Genomic DNA, 19,424 nt, shown 5'->3' with positions numbered 1-19,424 from the left:
CTTTATTTAACCAGTTCCCTATTAATGGGCATTTAAATTGTGTCTCTTGCTATCATAAATAGTGCTTCAGTGAATAACCTTATATCTTATATATGTTATTTTGCACATGTGTGAATATACTTGTTAGAATTGTTATTAGAATTAGATTTGCCAGGTCACAGGTCATGTGAATTTGTAATGTTGCTAGGCATTGCCCACTCTCAGAGCCTATTTATATCTTGATTTGGGTTCCTCCAAAAAAACACATCTTTGTGACAATGATTCTAGTGCATGTAGTATATTTGGGAGGTGCAGGGAACACCAGAAAGCTGGGGGAGGGGGAATGACAAGGGGTGGGAAGGCAGTCATTAAATGGATGTGTTATTAAGCCAACTACTACTGTGGATAATTCTGAGAAATGGCACAATACTCACTTCTGGATTTTCCTAATCAAAGGTGAAGAAGCTGAACGAAACTCCCAGGGGTAATAGGATAACAGCTGCTCTAGGATTTGGAGGTGTGAATTGGGATAATACCCAGGCCTGGCCTACTGGTAGCCAGCATGGACTTCCACAGTTCAGAAAAAACCCTCTGGTAAAGAGATGAAATTCCATGAGGCATTGGGCCACAGAGGAAAATGAAAGATCCTAGGATACAGAAGAGCTCAATCAACAATAAATGAAAGTGTTTCTTTCCCCAGACTTTTGCTCAATAGTGTTACCAAATATTTCATCTTGCCAATTTTGCAGGGGAAAATAGTACTTATAAAACAAAAAGTAGTAACTCCAGGTAGTTTCCATTTTCATACATTATAATTCCCATCCACTTTAAAAATAATTTATGCTGGGCATGGTGACTCACACCTGTAATCCCAGGAATTTGGGAGGCCAAGGCGAATGGATCACCTAAGGTCAGGAGTTCAAAACCAGCCTAGCCAACATGATGAAACCCCGTCTCTACTAAAAATAAAAAAATCAGCTGGGCTTTGTGGCATGCACCTGTAATCCCAGCTACTCAGGAGGCTGAGGCAGGAGAATCACTTGAGCCTAGAGGCTGAGGCAGGAGAATCACTTGAACCTGGAAGGCAGAGGTTGTACTGAGCTGACAGTGGGCCACTACACTCCAGCCTGGGCAACAAAGCAAGATTCTGTCTCAAAAAAAAAATTAAAACTCATATTTAATACTAATAAAGAAGTGTTACATATTCTAGAAAATAGTCACATTTTCATCCCACCCTGTGAGTGGGTGTTATTGTTATTCTCATTTTAAAACACTAAAGAGAGAAATGAAACACTAAAGGGGTTTAGTGATCTGCCCCAAACCAGTCAGTTTGTCTGTGGTGAGGATGGATTTTCTTTTTTTTTAGGGAGGGAAGGAGGAAGGGAAGAAGGCAGGAAGGGAGAGGAGGAGGAAGGGAGGGAGGAAGGAAGGGAGGAAGGGGGGGAGGGAGGGAGGGAGGGAGGGAAGGGAAGGAAGGAATTCAAGCAATGAGAGAGACATTGCCGACCTGGATCTAGAGGTTTACAAGTTGATTTCTTTTTCTGAGAGAAGGAAAGAAAAAAAAATGAGTAAAGGAGAGAAAGAAAGAGGAAGAGAGAGAGGGAGGGTGAACGGAAATATTGCTTTATTCTGAAAAAAAAAATGGGTATTAATAATGGCCAATGAATGTTTCATTTAAACCTATGAGTAGGTGTGATGTGGTATTGACAAGAATGTATATTTTATGTATTTGAAGTGGAGAGCTCTATAAATATGTATTAAGTTTACTTGTTCCGGATCTGAGTTCGAGTCCTTGATATCCTTATTAATTTTCTGTCTCATTGAATCTAAGTCTCTATGTATCTGGGTGTTAGGATTGTTAGCTCTTGTTGTTGCATTGATCCTTTTACCACTATATCTTTGTTGCTTTAAAATCTATTTTATCAGATACGAGAATTGCAACTCCTGCTTTTTATTTATTTATTTATTTATTTATTTATTTTTGCTCTCCATTTGGTTGGTTAATCTTTCTCCATTCCTTTGTTTTGAATCTTTGTGTATCCTTGCATGTGAAACAGGTCTGGATGTAACATGCCGTTGGGTTTTGGCTGTGTCTTTTGATTGGGGGATTTAGTCGATTTAAATTTAGGGTTACTGCCATTTGATGTTAACTGGCTGTTTCATCCATTTGTTGATGAAAATTCTTCTTTATGTTGGTGCTCTTTACTTTTTGGTATATTTTTAGTAAGGCTAATACTGGTTGTTTCTTTCTGTGTGTAATGCTTCTTTCAGAAGCTCTTGTAAAGCAGGCCTGGTGGTAATAAAATCTCTGAGTACTTGCTTGTTCATAAAAGATTTTATTTTCCCTTCAGTTGTGAAGCTTAGTTTGGCTGGATATGAAATTCTGGGCTGAAGGTTCTGTGTTTTGAGGATGTTGAATATTGGCCCCCACTCTCTTCTGGCTTGTAGAGTTTCTGCTGAGAGATCTGCTGTAAGTCTGATAGGCTTGCCTTTGTGGGTAACCTGACCTTTCTCTCTGGCTGCCCTTAGTATTTTCTCCTTCGTTTCAACCCTGGTGAATCTACCGATTATGTGCCTTGAGGTTGCTCTTCTTGAGGAATATCTTTGTGGTGTTCTCTGTATTACCTGGGGTTGAATATTGACCTGCTTTGCTCGTTCAGGAAAATTTTCCTGAATAATATCCTGAAGGGTATTTTCCAGCTTGGATTCATTCTCTCCGTCACATTCAGGTACACCTATCAAACGTAAATTTTGTCTTTTCACATAGTCCCACATTTCTTGGAGACTTTGCTCATTCCTTTTTATCCTTTTATCTCTAATCTTTTCTTCACATTTTCTTTCATTAAGTTGGACTTTGACCTCTGATATCCCTTCTTCTGCTTGAACAAATCAAGTGTTTAAACCTGTGCATACTTCTCGGAGTTCCTGTATTGTATTCTTCAGTTCCATTAATTTTCTAAGTTGTCTGTTCTCAATAGGATTTCGTCAAACCTTTTTTCAAAGTTCCTAGTTTCTTTACGTTGGGCTACAACATGTTCTTTTAACTCACCGAAGTTTGTTATTATCCATTCCTTGAAGAGTGATTTTGTCATTGGGATGCGCTTGTTCTCCATCAAGCCTTGTTCCATTGTTGATGTGGAACTGTGATCATCTTTAGAGGTAGAGGCGTTCTGATTTTGAGTATTCTCAGCCTTTTTACGCTGGTTTCTTCCCATCCTCCTGTCGTCTTTGAAATTACCAACTTTCAGATTAGGTCTCTTGATTGGACATCCAAGTTGTTAGTTCCCAGGGCCAGAACTGCGGCGTTAAGGCTGATGGTGCTTTTCTGCCCAGGATTCTCCTGTCTGGCTTCCTTCTTGTGTCCGTAATGGGCGACTCTGCCTTCCCTGGGCTCCAAACCTCGGTCAGAAGGGGAACCAGTCTCGTTTACTCTGCACCGACAGCTGCCGCCCTGAGGTGCCGTCAGCCGCTGCGCCGGTCTCAGGAGTTGTGCTGGGGACCCGTGTGGGTCCTCCAACCCTCAGTCAGAAGGGGAGCTGGCCCTGTTTACTCTGCTCCAAGAGCTGCCGTGCCGAGGTGCCGGCGAAACTGCTGGGCCGGCCACAAGAGTCGCGCTGGCAACCGTGTGGTTCCTCCACTGGGGATCTTCTGTTCCGTGAGCTACCAGAATTTGTCTGATAGTGTGGCATCCTCTAGTTCTCTGTGGTTTGACTGAGCTGCAATCCCGAGCTGTTATGGATCAGCCATCTTGGATCGTTCCGCCGGATTTTCTTACTTTAAAACCCAAGCATGCTCTTTCTGGTATGCCAAGCTGCCCTTTCAAAAATTTTTATCTTCTACGTGGGATAAAACAGAACAGCCACTTAACCGCTCTGTTTCTTAATCTATGACACAAATGGTAGAGAACCTCTTGTTTGTGCCCACCAGCATTCATTTGCCATTTTATAAAAGCACCTTTCTGTAGCTCTATCTCTCACCCACTTTCAGTCTGGATAGCTCATGTGCAGTTAACCCCACTTGCATCTCCAGGTACCTCTGGAGTACTTATGGAAACTTATGATCTGAGTCTGGCCAATGAGAACATCACAATAGTTTTTGGCTCCAGGACATGGGCATTCAGCTCAATTCCAGCTGGAGCTAATAAGACTCATTCCAGGTCTTATTTTGTTTTCTGAATGGTGTGGAAAAGAACAGTTAGGAGAGAGAAAATCTCTTTCTTTTCTTCAGAAGCTGCTTAGAGAAGTGGATCACCTTCTCTGATCCGAAAATGTGGCCCCTAGGAATTTGTTAGAAATACCAATTCTCAGTTGTTACCCAAGACCTGCTGAATTAGGATCTCCAGGAGTGGGGCCCAGTAATGTGTGTTTTAGCAAGGCCTCCAGGTGATTCTGAATCATGCTCAAGTTTGAGAAACACTGGCTTAGGGAAAAGAATATAAGTGGAGTCATCTTGCCAACACCAGAGGAAACCCCGCTTGTGATTAGAGCCATGCAGAACAGAGCAGAGAGATATGGAGAGTCGTGAAGGCATCATTTGAGTCTCTGAGTCTAGCTGTGCTTGAACTTAAACTGTTACAACATTTAGCTATATGAAATAACCTTTTCTTTTTTAACGGGTTGTGTATCCCTTATCCAAAATGATTGGCACCAGAAGTGTTTCAGATTTCAGATATTTTTCGGGTTCCAGTGTATTTGCATTCTATTTACTGGCTGAGCATCCCTAATTGGAAAATCTGAAATGTGAAATGCTCCAATGAGCATTTCCTTTGAACATCATGTTGGTGTTAAAAAAATTTCAGATTTTGAAGCATTTCAGATTTCTAATTTTCAGATTAGAAATACTCAGCCTGCATTTCAGTTTGAATCAGGTTTGTCAATGGCAACCAAACAAGATCTAGCTGTCAAGAGGAACACTTATTCTCCTAATGTTTCCAAGTGGAGAGATTTCCTTTGAGCAGCGGTTCTCAAAATGTGATACCTAGACAGCAGTCTCACGATGGAAACTGTTAAAAACACAGTTTATCAACCCCTACTGAATCAGGGTTCTGGGAGTGGATGCCAGCAATCTGTGGTATAACAAGCTCACCAGGTGACTTTGATGCCTACTAAAATTTGAATATCACTGGAGCAGAATTCCTGGCCTCTCTTTCTACCCCTTATTCATTCTTCTCCACAATGAAGATATGAATTATCTAATCAGTAAGTCTGGCATGCTCAGTTTAATGCCTTCTCTTTTTTCTCTTTGGGAGCCAGCCTGATTAAAGGGGACAGTTATTCTGTTCCTGTATGTGCCACAAGTTGTACAGAGGCAGATCCCCATGAGATGAGGCCTGCAGTCTTCCCAGCACTGCCTGTAACCAGGTGGGAAATTTATTCTGGGAACAGTGTAAGCAAGCCCATTTGACCTTACATCTAAACCATATCTTCCAGTCTATCTCTTATCAGTAATAAAGCTGACATATTGATCCCCATCTGTTGGTTTTCTGTGCCCTATTTCTCAATTGGTTCAGAACTTGGGTGAAAAGAGAGCTGTTATTTAGTGAGCCCCCTAGTGCCTGACTACTATAGGAGATCTCTCAGTCCCTTCCCCTTCTGATATTCTAGGATGCCAGGTCCCACTCTCTCTCCAGGGATCCTGAATGCTCTGGTGAAGAAAACCTTGTTTGTTCTCACCAGATCACTGATGTTGCATCTGTGGGAATCAGAAGTATCCCTTGCCTCATGGGCACAGGAGGGAAGATTGCAATCATAAAACATTTCCTTTCTGTTCTCTCCTGAAACAGTGTAATTCTGTGAGGCAGGAATGGGGCCTAGAAACCACTGCATTTTAAAAAGCTTCCTAAGAGCTGTCTACCTTGTTTAATTATCAGGTTCTGTCAGCTGTCTAACCTAAATCTATATGGCTATTCTTGAAGCTATGCCTGCTGTTCCGGAGGTTAGAAGTATCTTAGCCTGTATTTGAAAACAGAGAGGACTTCCCTCTTCCCCTTTCCACTGTTTTGTTCCTTTCTGAGTTCTTCATGAATTTTTTTTTTTTTTTGAGACCAAGTCTCACTTTGTCACCCAGGCTGGAGTGTAGTGGCATAATCTTGGCTCACTGCAACCTCTGCTGCCCGGGTTCAAGCGATTCTCCTGCCTCAGCCTCCTGAGTAGCTGGAATTACAGGCACCCACGACCATGCCCAGCCAATTTTTGTATTTTTAGTAGAGCTGGGGTTTCACTGTTTTGGCTAGGCTGGTCTCAAACTCCTTACCTCAAGTGATCCACCCGCTTAAGCCTCCCAAAGTGCTAGGATTACAAGTGTGAGCCCACCCAGCCCTAGCCCTTCACGAATCTTTAAAACAGTAATAGTCATGGTCCTGGTAAGAGGCGTGGATTAAAGAAATACCTGTTTGGAACTCACAAAACCAGGCCTGGGTTCGACAGGTAGCTCAATTTTCAGGGCTTAGTCCCCTCAGAGCAGTAGGTATGCGTCTTTTTGGAAAGCTGCCGTAGAGAAGGAAGAGAAAAAATAGCCATCACAGTTCGCCTGAGTGATAGAAGGCTACATAAGTGTTTTCTGTATATTAACCCTCATTCTCAGTTTTCTTGGAATACTTAATTCTCCCTTCCAGATGATCTAACTTCCATGTCTTTTTTATATAAATAGGTCATATGTTTATAATCTGGTTCCCACTTTGCCCATATCATTAACAAATATTCGTAAATATAATTTTATATTTTTCTCATTAAAAAGAAATAGAATGCCAGGCATAGTGGCTCATGACTAATCACAGCACTTTGGGGGGCCAAGGTGGGAGGATCACGTGAGGAGTTTGACCAGCCTGGGCAACATAGCAAGACCTCGTCTCTACAAAATAATTTAAAAATTAGCCAGGTGTGGTGTCACATGCCTGTAGTCCCAGCTACTTGGGAGGCTGGGGTGGCAGGATGGCACGATGGGGTGGCAGGAGGGAAGGAAAGGAAGGAAGGAAGGAAGGAAGGAAGGAAGGAAGGAAGGAAGGAAGGAAGGCAGGGAGGGAGGGAGGGAGGGAGGGAAGGAAGGAAGGAAGGAAGGAAGGAAGGAAGGAAGGAAGGAAGGAAGGAAAGGAGATTGCATTTCATTAAAATGAAAAACATGCACATCCAAGAAATTATAAAGAGAGAAAAAAGACAAGCCATGGAATGAGAGAATATGTTTGCAAATCACATATTTGATAAAGGTTTAATATCTAGAATATTTAAATAACTCCTACAGCTCAACAACAAAAAGAGAAACAATCTGATTAAAGAATAGGCAAAAGACTTGAATAGACATTTCTCCAAAGAAGATATACAAATGGCAAATAAACCTGTGAAAAGATGTTCAACATCATTAGTCATTAGGGAACTGCAAGTCAAAATTACAGTGATGTATCACTTCACACCTACTAGGATGGCTATAATGAAAAAAAAAGAAATCTAACAAGTGTTGACAAGAATGTGAAGAAATTAAAACCTTCATACATTGCTAGTGGGAAAGTAAAATGATGCAGCTGCTATGGAAAACAACGTGTCAGTTTTTTGAAAAATTAAACACAGAATTACCATATTATCCAGGAATTCCACAACTGTATACCTGAAAACAAGAATTCAAACAGGCACTTGTACACAAATGTTTATAGCAGCATTATTCGTAAGAGCCAAAAAGTATAAACAACATAAATGTTCTTCAACAGGTCAATGAATAAATAGTGTTATATCCATACAAAGGAATATTACCCAACCATTACAAGGAATGAAGTATGAATATGTGCTACAACATGGATAAACTTTGAAACATTATGCTAAACAAAATAAACCAGACACTGAAAGGCAAATATTGTATGATTCTAGTTATATGTAATGTCTAGGATAGGAAAACTTATAGAGACAGAAAGTAGATTGAAGGTTTTCAGGGGCTGGAGGTAGAAGAGGATGGGGAATTATTTTTTAAAAAGACAGAAAAGCCGGGCGCGGTGGCTCAAGCCTATAATCCCAGCACTTTGGGAGGCCGAGGCAGGTGGATCACAAGGTCAAGAGATCAAGACCATCCTGGTCAACATGGTGAAACCCCGTCTCTACTAAAAATACAAAAAATTAGCTGGGCATGGTGGCGCGTGCCTGTAATCCCAGCTACTCAGGAGGCTGAGGCAGGAGAATTGCCTGAACCCAGGAGGCGGAGGTTGCGGTCAGCCGAGATCATGCCATTGCACTCCAGACTGGGTAACAAGAGCGAAACTCCGTCTTAAAAAAAAGAGACAGAAAATACAAAAGGTAGAAAATAAAACTCACCTGTGATTTCACTCCCTAGGATAACTGAGCATCCTGGCAGTCTTCATCACTGTAAAAAATCTATCCTTAGTGACTAAGTACAAGTGCTCTGGAGGTTGGACTTCCTAGGTTCAGTATACACTCTGTCATTTAGTAGCTATAGGACGTCACTGTGCTGCAGCTTTTTTGTACAATACAAATAATAACAGAACCCACTCAGATGGTTGATGGATTAAACTGGATAATGTTCTGTGTGGTTAGCACAGCGCCAGGATCCTGGTAAGTGCTCAATAAATGACAGCTTATATATTAACATATATTGGTATCTATCTTTGTAACTGTAATTATATTAGATATACTGTTTTGTATCCTACTGTATTTTCCATTTGGGTGGCTATAACAAAATATCTTTTTTTTTTTTGAGAAAGAGTCTTGCTTTGTCACCCAGACTGAAGTGCAATGGTGCGATCTCGGCTCACTGCAACCTCTACCTCCTGGGTTCAAGTGATTCTCCTGTCTCAGCCTCCAAAGTAGCTGGGATTACAGGCATCCACCATCATGCCCAGATAATTTTTGTAGAGATGGAGTTTCACCATGTTGGCCAGGTTGGTCTTGAACTCTTGATCTCAGGTGATCTGCTCCCCTTGGCCTCCCAAAGTACTGGGATTACAGGCATGAGCCACCACACCCGGCCCAAAATAGCTTATTTCTAGTAACTGGCCAGTGGATAAAAATATATATTATCTTAGAATGAGTAATGGTTAAGCAACATAAATGTATTTCTCACAGTTCTTGAGGCTGGGAAGTCCAGGTCAAAATGCTAGCAGATTTCATGTTTGGTGAGGGTTCTCAGCATTACAGATGGTGACTTCTATGTGTCCCCACGTGGCAGAAGGGGCAAACAGGCTTCTTCAAGCCTCTTTTATAAGGGCACTGTGATGGTTAATACTGAGTGTCAACTTGACTGGATTGAAGGATACAAAATATCCTGGGTATGTCTTTTGAGGGTGTTGCCAAAGGAGATGAACATTTTGAATCAGTGGGCTGGGAAAGGCACCTCACCTTTAATCTAGATGGGCACAATCTAATCAGCTGCCAGTGAGGCTAGAATATAAGGAGGCAGAAAAATGTGAAAAGAGAGACTGGCCTAGCCTCCCAGCTACATCTTTCTCCCTTGCTGGATGCTTCCTGCCCTTGAACATCGGACTACAAGTTCTTCAGTTTAGGAACTCGGACTGGCTCTCCTTCCTCCTCAGTCTGCAGGCAGCCTATTGTGAACCATGTGATTGTGTGAGTTAATACTTAATAAACTGTCATATATATATATTTCATTAATCCTTGTCCCTCTAGGGAAGGCTGACTAATAGAGGCACTAACCCCATTCCTAAGGGCAGAGCCCCAATAACCTCCTAAAGACCCCACTTTTTAATGTTATTACGTTTAGTATTGAGTTTTAACATACTAATTTGCGGGGTGGGGGGGACACAAACATTCAGACCATAGCACCTACCTTTCTCATTTTCCTATAAAAATTATTTTTAAGGGCCATATAGTGGCCATTGCATCATTGATTTATCCAAGTCCCTATTGCTGAATATTTCAGGAGTTTTCAATATTTCATTATTTAAAAAATGCTATGGTGAGACTGGGCGTGGTGGCTCATGCCTGTAATCCCAGCAGTTTGGGAGGCCCAGGCAAGCGGATCACCTGCAGGAGTTTGAGACCAGCCTGGCCAACATAGTGAAAACCTGTATCTACTAAAAATACAAAAATTAGCTGGGTGTGGTGGCGCACACCTGTAGTCCCAGCTGTTCTGGAGGCTGAGGCATGAGAATCACTTTAACCCAGGAGGCAGAGGTTGCAGTGAGCCAAGACTGAGCCACTGCACTCCAGCCTGGGTGACAGAGTGAGACTCTGTCTCAAAAAAAAGCAATGGCGATACCTTTGCTTGATTCTTTCTGGTAATTATGCAGAAGAAGGGATGTATAATTTTTGGCCGTGCTCAGCTTTCTGGGCTCTTGAGTTCCTAAGACAGTGTGCTACATTGAGATAGATCTCAAGGTGGGAGACAAAAATCTGAGTTCCAATCATGCTTCTGCTCTGTTTCCAGGTGATGCTGGGGACCACCCTTCTCTTTGTGGGCCTTTGTTTCCCCATCTGTGAAAGGAGAGCTTTAGAAGGAGTGAAGTTAAAATGCCTTTTCTGTTGTGGATTTCTCCAGCTCCATTATGGCCTTCCTCAGGGCTGTGTGTGTGTGCACACGCTTGAGTGTGTGTTTCAATTTCTATTCTTAGCAACGTGATCTTTAAACAAGGAATAGATTTGTGCTTCTGTCTCATCTCAGATGCATGCAGCTCCTGCTGGGCTGTTTCATTCTCTGCCAGCCATTCATTCACATTAAAAGCAATGGCCCATTAAGGAAATAAGTGGACGATGCTCCTCCATCACCCTTGATAAGCATTGCAGGCTCTGATCTGGGGCTTGGCCTTCTTTGGCCACAGATCTTTGCTCTGTCTATGTGCTATAGATGAGGTCAGGGGAGTCTTGATTTTAGCATCTCCCTCTCCACTCTCCCCTCAGATCCTGTCTCTGGGATGGGCCAGGGATGCTGTTTGGTCAATATTGGTTTTTAAAGATGATGAGTAACGAAAAATCCAGATGAGACGGGTCATTGTTTGTCCTCAAATAAAGAGTGGACAGGGATGTGCACCCTCCTCTGAGTTCTTGCTGTGGTGGTGTCTTAGAGTCACTTTATTTTTTTGAGACAGAGCCCTGCTCTGTCGCCCAGGCTGGAGTGCAGTGGTGCAATCTCAGCTCACTGCAACCTCTGCCTCCCCGGTTCAACCGATTCTCCTGCCTCAGCCTCCTAAGTAGCTGGGATTATAGGCACACACCACCATGCCCGGCTAATTATTTTGTACTTTTATTAGAGATGGGGTTTCACCATGTTGGCCAGGCTGATCTTGAACTCCTGACTTCAGGTGATCCACCTGCCTTGGCCTCCCAAAGTGCTGGGATTACAGGTAAGAGCCACCACATCTGACCGTCACTTTAGATATTTAATATACAAATAAGATTCTAAGTCTACGTCCTCAGAGGTTCTCATTTAGCAGGTCTGGAGAGAAGCCTAGTTTCTTCATTTTAAAAGATACTACAGGCTGCCTTTCATGTTTGAATAGGAAAAATAAATAAATAAAATACACTATAGGGGACTTGGAAGCACATCCTTCGTGGAGAACATTGCTGTATAGTAGTAGGATTTGCAAGTTCTTAAAGCTCACTAAAGCCAGGCAGGTACAAATGGGTGGTGTATGAGAGAAGCGTGTTGGTGACTCTGATGAATGGGAGGATCTTACATTCTCTAAAAGGCAGTCAGTACTTAGCTTTAGCTAGTTGTTGCCAGATAACACCAGTCCGGTGTTGCTAGATGTTCCACTTAACTTTCCCAAGAAGAGTTAGAAATCCAGATTTGTGAAATATCCTATTTTTAAATATCGGCAACCAATTCAAAATTTAAACAAAAAATTTGAATTGTAGGCCAAAACATATGCACTGGCCAGATCTGGCTCTGAATTCTGCCTGTTGAAATCTCTTGACAACACTTTAGCTAAACAATCACTCAATTTAAGTCAAAATGATGCAGTCAGCAGCTCTCTTGACTGGCAGCATCACACTGCCTCCCTCTGCGATGTGAGGCTCTCCGGGGTTCTGGATAACACCCAGCTTGGCGTGGGGCAAAGTGCTCTGAGCAAGGGAGTCAGGAGACCTGTTTCCTAATCCCTGCTAACAACTTGTTAGGTGACATTGGGAAAGAAATTCTCCCCTTGCCGCTCTTTCTATAAAGTAAGGGGGATGGTCTCTACTGTTCTTTCCAAGGTTCTAGATCATTCTTTTCATGAAGATTTATGTACTTACTATCTGTCAGCTACTTGAAAAGGAAACTTTTCAGATTAAGTTGAAAATTCACCTTTAATTGGCTTGAGTGACAACTAGTTCTTCCTCTCCCATATTCTTCTGTGTGTCTTCAGTGATTTGTGTTTGCAGGGAAGTTTCTTTTTGCTGTATGCTTTTGGGGGCATTTTCTAAGGAAAAGAGCTCATTTTAGAATAGAAAGTCTGGGTGGGGTGGAGCATATGGACTTTTTGTTTGCTGAATACTATGTTTTGAGTCAAATAAAAAAGTAAAGGAATAGAGTTAATATGAAGAACACACTGAAGTACAAAGCCACTTCCTTGAACTTCACAGTTCAAATAAAACCTTGCAATTGAATCTTTTTTTCTTTTAACTTCTCTGAGATATAATTCACACACAATAAGATTTATCCATATAAAGCATACAATTCAATGTTTTTAGCATATTTACAGGGTTCTGCAATCAACACCACTATCTAATTTCAAAACATTTTCAACTCCTCCAAAAGAAACCCCATACCTGCTATTGGTTGCTGTAGTTCTGGCAACCACAAATCTGCTTTCTGAATCTATAGATTTGCCTATTCCGAACCTTTTATATAAATGGAATTATACAATATGTGGTCTTTTGTGTCTGTCTTCTTTCATTTAGCATAATGTTTTCAAGCTTTATCCATGTTGTAACATGTATCAGGACCTCATTCCTTTTTATTGCCAAATAATATTCTATTGTATGGCTATATGACATTTTGTTTATCCACTCATCAGCTGAGGAGCAATTGTTTCCACTTTTTTGCCATTACATATAACAACGCTATGAACATTCACAAACAAGTTTTCATGTGCGTATATGTCTTCATTTCTCTCAGATATAGGTAAGTAGGAGAGTAATTGTCAGGTTGGATGATAACTACATTTAATCTTTTGAGGAACTGACATACAGTTTTCCAAAGCAGTGGCATCATTTAACACACCTACCCACAGTGTATGAGGGCTCCAGTTTCTTCACATCTTCATCAACACTTATATAATCTGTCCTTTTAATTTTAGTCATCCTTGAGTGTGTGAAGCGGTATTTCAATGTATTTTTTTTTTTTTTTTTTTTTGAGACAGGATCTCGCTCTGTCACCCAGGCTGGAGTGCGGTGGCCCCAGTATCGGCTTACTGAAACTTCTGCCTCCTGGGTCCCAGTGATCCTCCTGCTTCTGCCTTCCAAAGTGCAGGGATTACAGACAGGAGCTGCTACAATTTTATTCACTTATGATTTTGTGGGTCAAGTGTTCAAGAAGGGCCAGGAGTGATGGATCATGACTGTAATCCCAGCACTTTTTTTTTGAGCCCGCTCTGTTGTCCAGGTGCGAGTACAGTGGCACAAACTTGGCTCACTGTCACTTCTGTGTTCCAGGCTCAAATGATCCTCTCACCTCAGCCTCCAGAGTGGCTGGGACTTCAAGCACGTGCACCACCACTCATGGCTAATTTTTGTAATTTTTTGTAGAGATGGGATTAGTCATGTTGTCCAGGCTGGTCTGGAACTCCTGGGCTCAAGTGATCTGCCTACCTCTGCCTCCCAAAGGTTGGGATTACAGGCGTGAGCCACCTCAATTTTATTTTGCTCATGATTTTGTGGGTCAAGTATTCCAGAAGGGCTGGGAGTGCTGGTTCATGCCTGTAATCCCAGCACTTTTTTTTTTTTTTGAGCTGCTCTGTCGCCCAGGCACTAGGGCAGTGGCATAGACTTGGTTCACTGCAACTTCTGCGTCCCAGGCTCAAGTGATCCTCCCACCTCAGCCTCTGGAGTAGCTGGGACTACAAGTCTATGCCACCACTCCTGGCTAAAATTTGTATTTCTAGAAGAGATGGGTTTAGCCATGTTGGCCAGGTTGGTCTGGAACGCCTGGACTCAAGCGATCTACCCACCTGGGCTTTCCAAAGAGCTGGGATTATAGGTGTGAGCCATTGCTCCCAGCAATCCCAGTACTTTGGGAGTTTGAGACCAGCCTGGTAACATACGGAAAACTTGTTTCTAAAAAAAAAAAAAAAAAAAAAATTACCTGAGCATGATGGCATGTGCCTGTAGTCCCAGCTGCTAGTGAGGCTGAGATGGAAGGATCACTTGAGTTCGGAAGTTAGAGGCTTCAATGAGCCATGATTGTACCACTGCACTTCAGCCTGGGTAACAGGGATCTTGTCTTTCAAAAAAGACAACAATAAAGTGTGTGTTTGTGTGTGTGTGTGTGTGTGTGTATAATTCAGGAAGGGCTGGCCTGGGTAGATAGTTCTTGCTTGGGGTCTCTCATGCAGTTGCAGTCAGACACTAACAGGGGATGCCATCATTGGAAGGCTCCATTGGGCTGTTGAAGATGTCTCACTCAGATGGCTGACAGGTGATACCGGTGATCTCGTGGGAGCTCAGTGGGACTTTTTTTTATTAATGGACATGTTGCTCCTGCCATCAGTGAGAATTTTGACTGGCATGCCTACATGTGGCCTCTGTAGCATGGCAGTCTTATGGTTGTCAAACTTTGTTTCTCCTGGAGAATTAACCAAGAGAACAGCTACATGGCCTCTTCTGATCTAGCCTGGGAACTTAGGCAGCATCTCTTCTGCTGCATTCTACTGGTTCCATGTGAGTTACCAGGTAAATCCAAGAACTTGTAGTCATGTTCCAAAATTGCTGTAACTGCTTCCTATAAATGCTTCCTGTGTACCAGCACTGTTTTACGTGCTTATTTAATTCTTATTAAAAACCCCATGAGGCCAGGGCAGTGACTCACGCCTATAATCCCAGCACTTTGGGAGGCCGAGCCAGAAGGATTGCTTGAGGCCAGGAGTTCAAACCCTCACACTCACAATCCTCATATCCAATTACTGAACATTTGTCACCCATAAACATAGCAACTATGACACTGTACTGACACATACAAAATCTGTTACATTCCGTCTTTCCCATGCAAGCTCAATCACTGTGACGTATTCTCCATGCTCACCCACTGTCCCATTCTTCACACTGTCCACAAGCACACGCCCATCACACACTCAATTACTGTGACACAGCTCTAATCCTCAATCACTGTCACATACTGTTTTTCACACAAGTATAGTCACCATCTGTACTCTTAAAGCACGGTATTTACTCTCCTATAAAACTGAGTTAATATGCCAACAGCTCTATTTTTCACACAAGCCATCACATATTGTATTTTTCCATCCACACAATCCCTGACATACACAATTAGGGTCACACACTCTTACTGCCTTCGTCCCACTCCCAGCTGACACCCACTCCCACACTCACTGACGTTCACTGGCTAGGGATTGGAGTAGCCTGTCCGTGAGGTTCTGAAGCCTGGGTCAACTCCCAAATCTCAGCCCCAAGCAGCGTGGCCCCGCCCCTCCCCGCCCCCTCATGCATATGCAGCACCTCAGCTCGGCAGCCCGGCCCCCAGACGGCCATTTGTGGAGGCGCTGGAGGCTGCGTTCGGCAAGCGCGGCGGAGACGCGTAGAGGAGCGCGCCCCCCAGCCGCTGCCGCCACTGGCCCGTGCCGTCACCCCACTTCTCCGCACCTCGGGCGGTACTCGGCCAGCCCCTGGCGCCGCGCCGCCTCGCGGACCTGTCCTCCCGACACCTCCCGCTGCCCGCGACCCCCGCCCGGCCGCTCGCCTGCTGCCCGCCGGCCGCACACGTCCCCGGAGCCGGGCCTAGGGCGGGCGGCAGCGGCGGCTTGGCGCGGTCAGGCTGGGCTCTGTGGCGTCCCCATGGCCGCGGCCGGCTGGCGGGACGGCTCCGGCCAAGAGAAGTACCGACTTGTGGTGGTCGGCGGTGGCGGCGTGGGCAAGTCGGCGCTCACCATCCAGTTCATCCAGGTACCTGGAGCGGGCCTGCCGGGGGCGCCCGGGCGGCGGCGGGCGGAGGCCGGAGCTACCTGTGGCGGGGCGGCCGCCGCGACCTCGCCCCGGAGGCGCCTCGCGGGCCGGGGCCGGGGCCGGGGGCGGGAGGGCGTGAGGCCGACTACACTCCTGCCCTGCGGCCGCTGCGTAGCACTCCTGCCTCTTCCCGGGCGCGGCGTCCCGGGAGTAGGGCTTCTCAGGAATGTGGTCCGGAGGGCGGAGCTGGCAGGGTGGGAAGCGCCGATCCACCTTATCGCTCTGGCCGAGGCCGGAGACCTCCGGGAGAGACTGGGCCACCAAGGCGAGCTTCCTGGTCCGAAGGGTCCGGGCATGGGGCTTGGAGCTGGAGCCCCGCGAGCTGCTTTTCCAGCCGCCTGCGGCCGCGCCTGCACCGTCGAGGCGATCGCTGTGGCAGCTTGGCCGCGGCTCCTCGTGGTCTCCAGGCTTCCCCGCGCCGCCTGAGCCGGAGCTGCTAGCTTCAAGCGCGGTGTATTTCTTTGTGTGTGTTGTGCTTTTAAGTACTCTCTTAGGTAATATGTCCGGGTGGGAGTGTGTGATAATGCCCCGGGGAAATGGTGGCTTCGAGGAAGTTAAAAATGTTCTCTGGTGGGGTGAGACCATTTCCTAGGAATTCCTGGTGCCTTCCTGCTTCTCGCCTTGCCTAGGTGAAGTTTGGGATGGGCCAGGCTGGGAGGTGACCGAGTCGTGCGTTCTGTTTTCTAACCACCTTCTCCCCCACCCCCAGCCCTCTCTGGTTGCTAGAGGCGGAAAGTCTAGGGTTTGTGGTAAAGGAAAGGGAGGTGGAATTCTTCCTTCTTAGAATTTGCTCTTGGGGAGAGATTTGAGTAATCTTTTTTGGGATTTTTAAAACACAAAGCCCCGATGTCTTCCTGCTTTTGTTAACCTAAAAGGTGTGGCATATGCTGGGAGAGAACTAACGTACCCTGTTATAACAGGTAACAAGGATATTTTCACAGTATCTAGAGTATGAACGGTGAAAAATTTTTTTTCTGGTTTCCATTTCACCCATTTGTTATTAATTGGGATACTTGATCAGTTTATTTCACTTAGTGTTTATAGTGACCTTAAAATATTGTTAAAATATTGAATACTGAAACAAACGTGATTGTCACCTTTCACATTGAGTAAATGAACAATAATTGTTGCTATAATATTCCCTGGGATTACTGCTGCTGAAACCTTTGTATCCAGGAAGAAAGGATGTTTATGTAATGAGCATTTACAGTATGCTCATTAGTGGGTTTAAAAGAGATCACTGAGCAAGAAGTGAGATTGGTTTAAGTTTAGCAGGCTGCAGAATCGGGTGCTGTCAGGTTGCTGTTTCCCTAGGGCGCAGAGAAATTGTACATAACTAATGAGAAAGCAAAACAATTTATACCTAACCCATTCTTTGGGGACTAGTCTGATGGCTGGGGGTTAGGGGGTAGTGGAGGAGAAATCTAGGAGTAGGAGAATAATCTTGGGTTCCAATATTGATAGTGTTAACTAAAAGATTTGAACTACTGATATTTAATTTTTTTGAGGAAGTCTGAACACTATGATTGTTCAGCAGTAGTAACTGGAGGGAGAGAACACAGCAAACTAACCGTTTTAATAAGCAGAAGTCAGTTCTCTTTGTAGGAGATTAGAATGGCACAAATTGGTCTTAATGATTTTTTTAAGACTCCTGAAATACTAGGCTGTTTCTACAATTTTCAGTATATATTTGTCTACTATGTAATCTTGAGCAGAAAATAAATACAAAATTGGGAATGGAGAATTTAAAAACAATGCCTTTAATTGGATTTTTTTGAATTATTTGTGTCCATGTTAATTCAGGTGTTGGGTCTTTTTGTTTTGGGGAGTAACATTAAAAGCCATTAAGAAAGCTAATGCCTGTAATCTCCGCACCTTGTAAGGCCGAAGTGGGCAGATCACCTGAGGTCAGGAGTTCAAGACCAGCCTGGCCAATATTGGCAAAGCTCCATCTCTACTAAAAATACAAAAATTAGCCTGGCATGGTGGCGAGCACCTGTAGTCCCAGCGACTTGGGAGGATGAGGCAGGAAAATCGCTTGAACACGGAAGGCGGAGGTTGTGATGAGCCAAGATTGCACCACTGCACTCCCACCTGGGCAACAGAGTGAGACTCCACCTCAAAAAAAAAAAAAAAAAGCATTAATTGCTGTTTTCCTAATAATTTGTAGAATTTCTTTGTTGAAGAAATACCTCCACTATGAATAGTATAGTACCTAGATGCTCTAGACGATATCAAAGAAGTAAAGGAAGCAGGTATGCATGAGAAAGACATAAATGTATATATGTACTTCAGGGTGTGTGTCTTTTAAAGCTCTGTCATTTATTGGCTATGAGAACATGGCCAAAATATTCAGCCTCTCTGAGCCTCAGTTTTCTCACCAGTAAAATGGGTCTGATTACACATTCTTTATAACTTTTAAATGATGACAAAGATAGTAGCATTACATCTAGCATGTTGTATGTGGTCAGTAATGGTAGGTGTTATCAGTGTTTATGCCTACAATTCTGTGATATGTTTAAATGCAGAGAGAATTCAGACTCGGAAAAGTCAATGTGGAAAAAATTGTTAAAAGCACATTGTAGGCTTGGTGGTAGGGAGAATGGAAATGTCATATTTGGGAGTCATATGGGGGGGGGGGAGTGGGATCGATAGTTGATTTGGGACCTATCATCTGAACTCTGCAAAAAGCAGACTTTTTGGAGAAACAGGAACCCGATCACCTGGATGCATTCTCAACTCTACCACCTGCTGTATGTGTAATTTTAGGCAGGTCATTTAACCTCTCTGTACCTCAGTTTTCCCCATCTGTAAAATGGGGAAATATGGTGGACTGCATACAGCTGTATAATTAAATGAATAAACATGCCAAGGGCTTAGAACAGTGCCTAGTACAGTATATAGTAAAGCTGCATACATTATTATATTAATTTTAGATTATGGAGCTAAAGTAACTTTATATTTACACTTACTAGGGTAACTATTCATTGCCCGACTCCTGGGATGTTAAAATTCATTTCACTATGATTGTTCAGCAGTAGTAACTGGAGGGAGAGAACACAGCAGATTAACCATTTTAATAAGCAGAAGTCAGTTCTCTTTGTAGGAGATTAGAATGGCACAAATTGGTCTTAATGATTTTTTTTTTTTTTTTTGAGACGGAGTTTTGCTCTTGTTACCCAGGCTGGAGTGCAATGGCGCGATCTCGGCTCACCGAAACCTCCGCCTCCTGGGTTCAAGCAATTCTTCTGCCTCAGCCTCCCAAGTAGCTGGGACTACAGGCGCGCGCCTCCATGCGCAGCTAATTTTTGTATTTTTAGTAGTGACGGGGTTTCA

The 19,424-nt window shown here is 43.7% G+C and overlaps 1 protein-coding gene and 1 long non-coding RNA gene across 8 annotated transcripts in view; one reads left to right on the top strand and one right to left on the bottom strand.

The window, feature by feature from the left end:
- LOC108593816 (uncharacterized) overlaps nt 1-6,977 on the bottom strand; it is a 34,595-nt gene extending 27,618 nt beyond the window's left edge. The window contains exon 1 of the long non-coding RNA XR_001914424.4: nt 6,367-6,977. This is a non-coding gene — a long non-coding RNA (uncharacterized LOC108593816). The remainder of the gene's footprint in view (nt 1-6,366) is intronic.
- Nucleotides 6,978-15,551: 8,574 nt separating this feature from the next.
- RRAS2 (RAS related 2) overlaps nt 15,552-19,424 on the top strand; it is an 88,946-nt gene continuing 85,073 nt past the window's right edge. For 6 of the 7 annotated variants that reach the window (XR_008475184.2, XM_002755077.8, XM_078340609.1 and 3 more), the window contains exon 1: nt 15,608-16,028. Coding sequence is in view for 4 of the 7 variants with exons in the window: in XM_002755077.8 (XP_002755123.1) it covers nt 15,921-16,028 (108 nt within the window). In the remaining 3 variants the exon portion in view is untranslated. Of the gene's footprint in view, nt 16,583-19,424 lie in introns of all 7 variants that reach the window. The other variant, XR_013523318.1, reaches the window with a different exon arrangement.

This window comes from Callithrix jacchus, chromosome 10 (genome assembly GCF_049354715.1).
Source record: "Callithrix jacchus isolate 240 chromosome 10, calJac240_pri, whole genome shotgun sequence".
Taxonomy (NCBI): domain Eukaryota; kingdom Metazoa; phylum Chordata; class Mammalia; order Primates; family Cebidae; genus Callithrix; species Callithrix jacchus.
The sequence above is the reverse complement of the archived record's forward strand: the minus strand, read 5'-3'. Positions and strand labels throughout refer to the sequence as shown.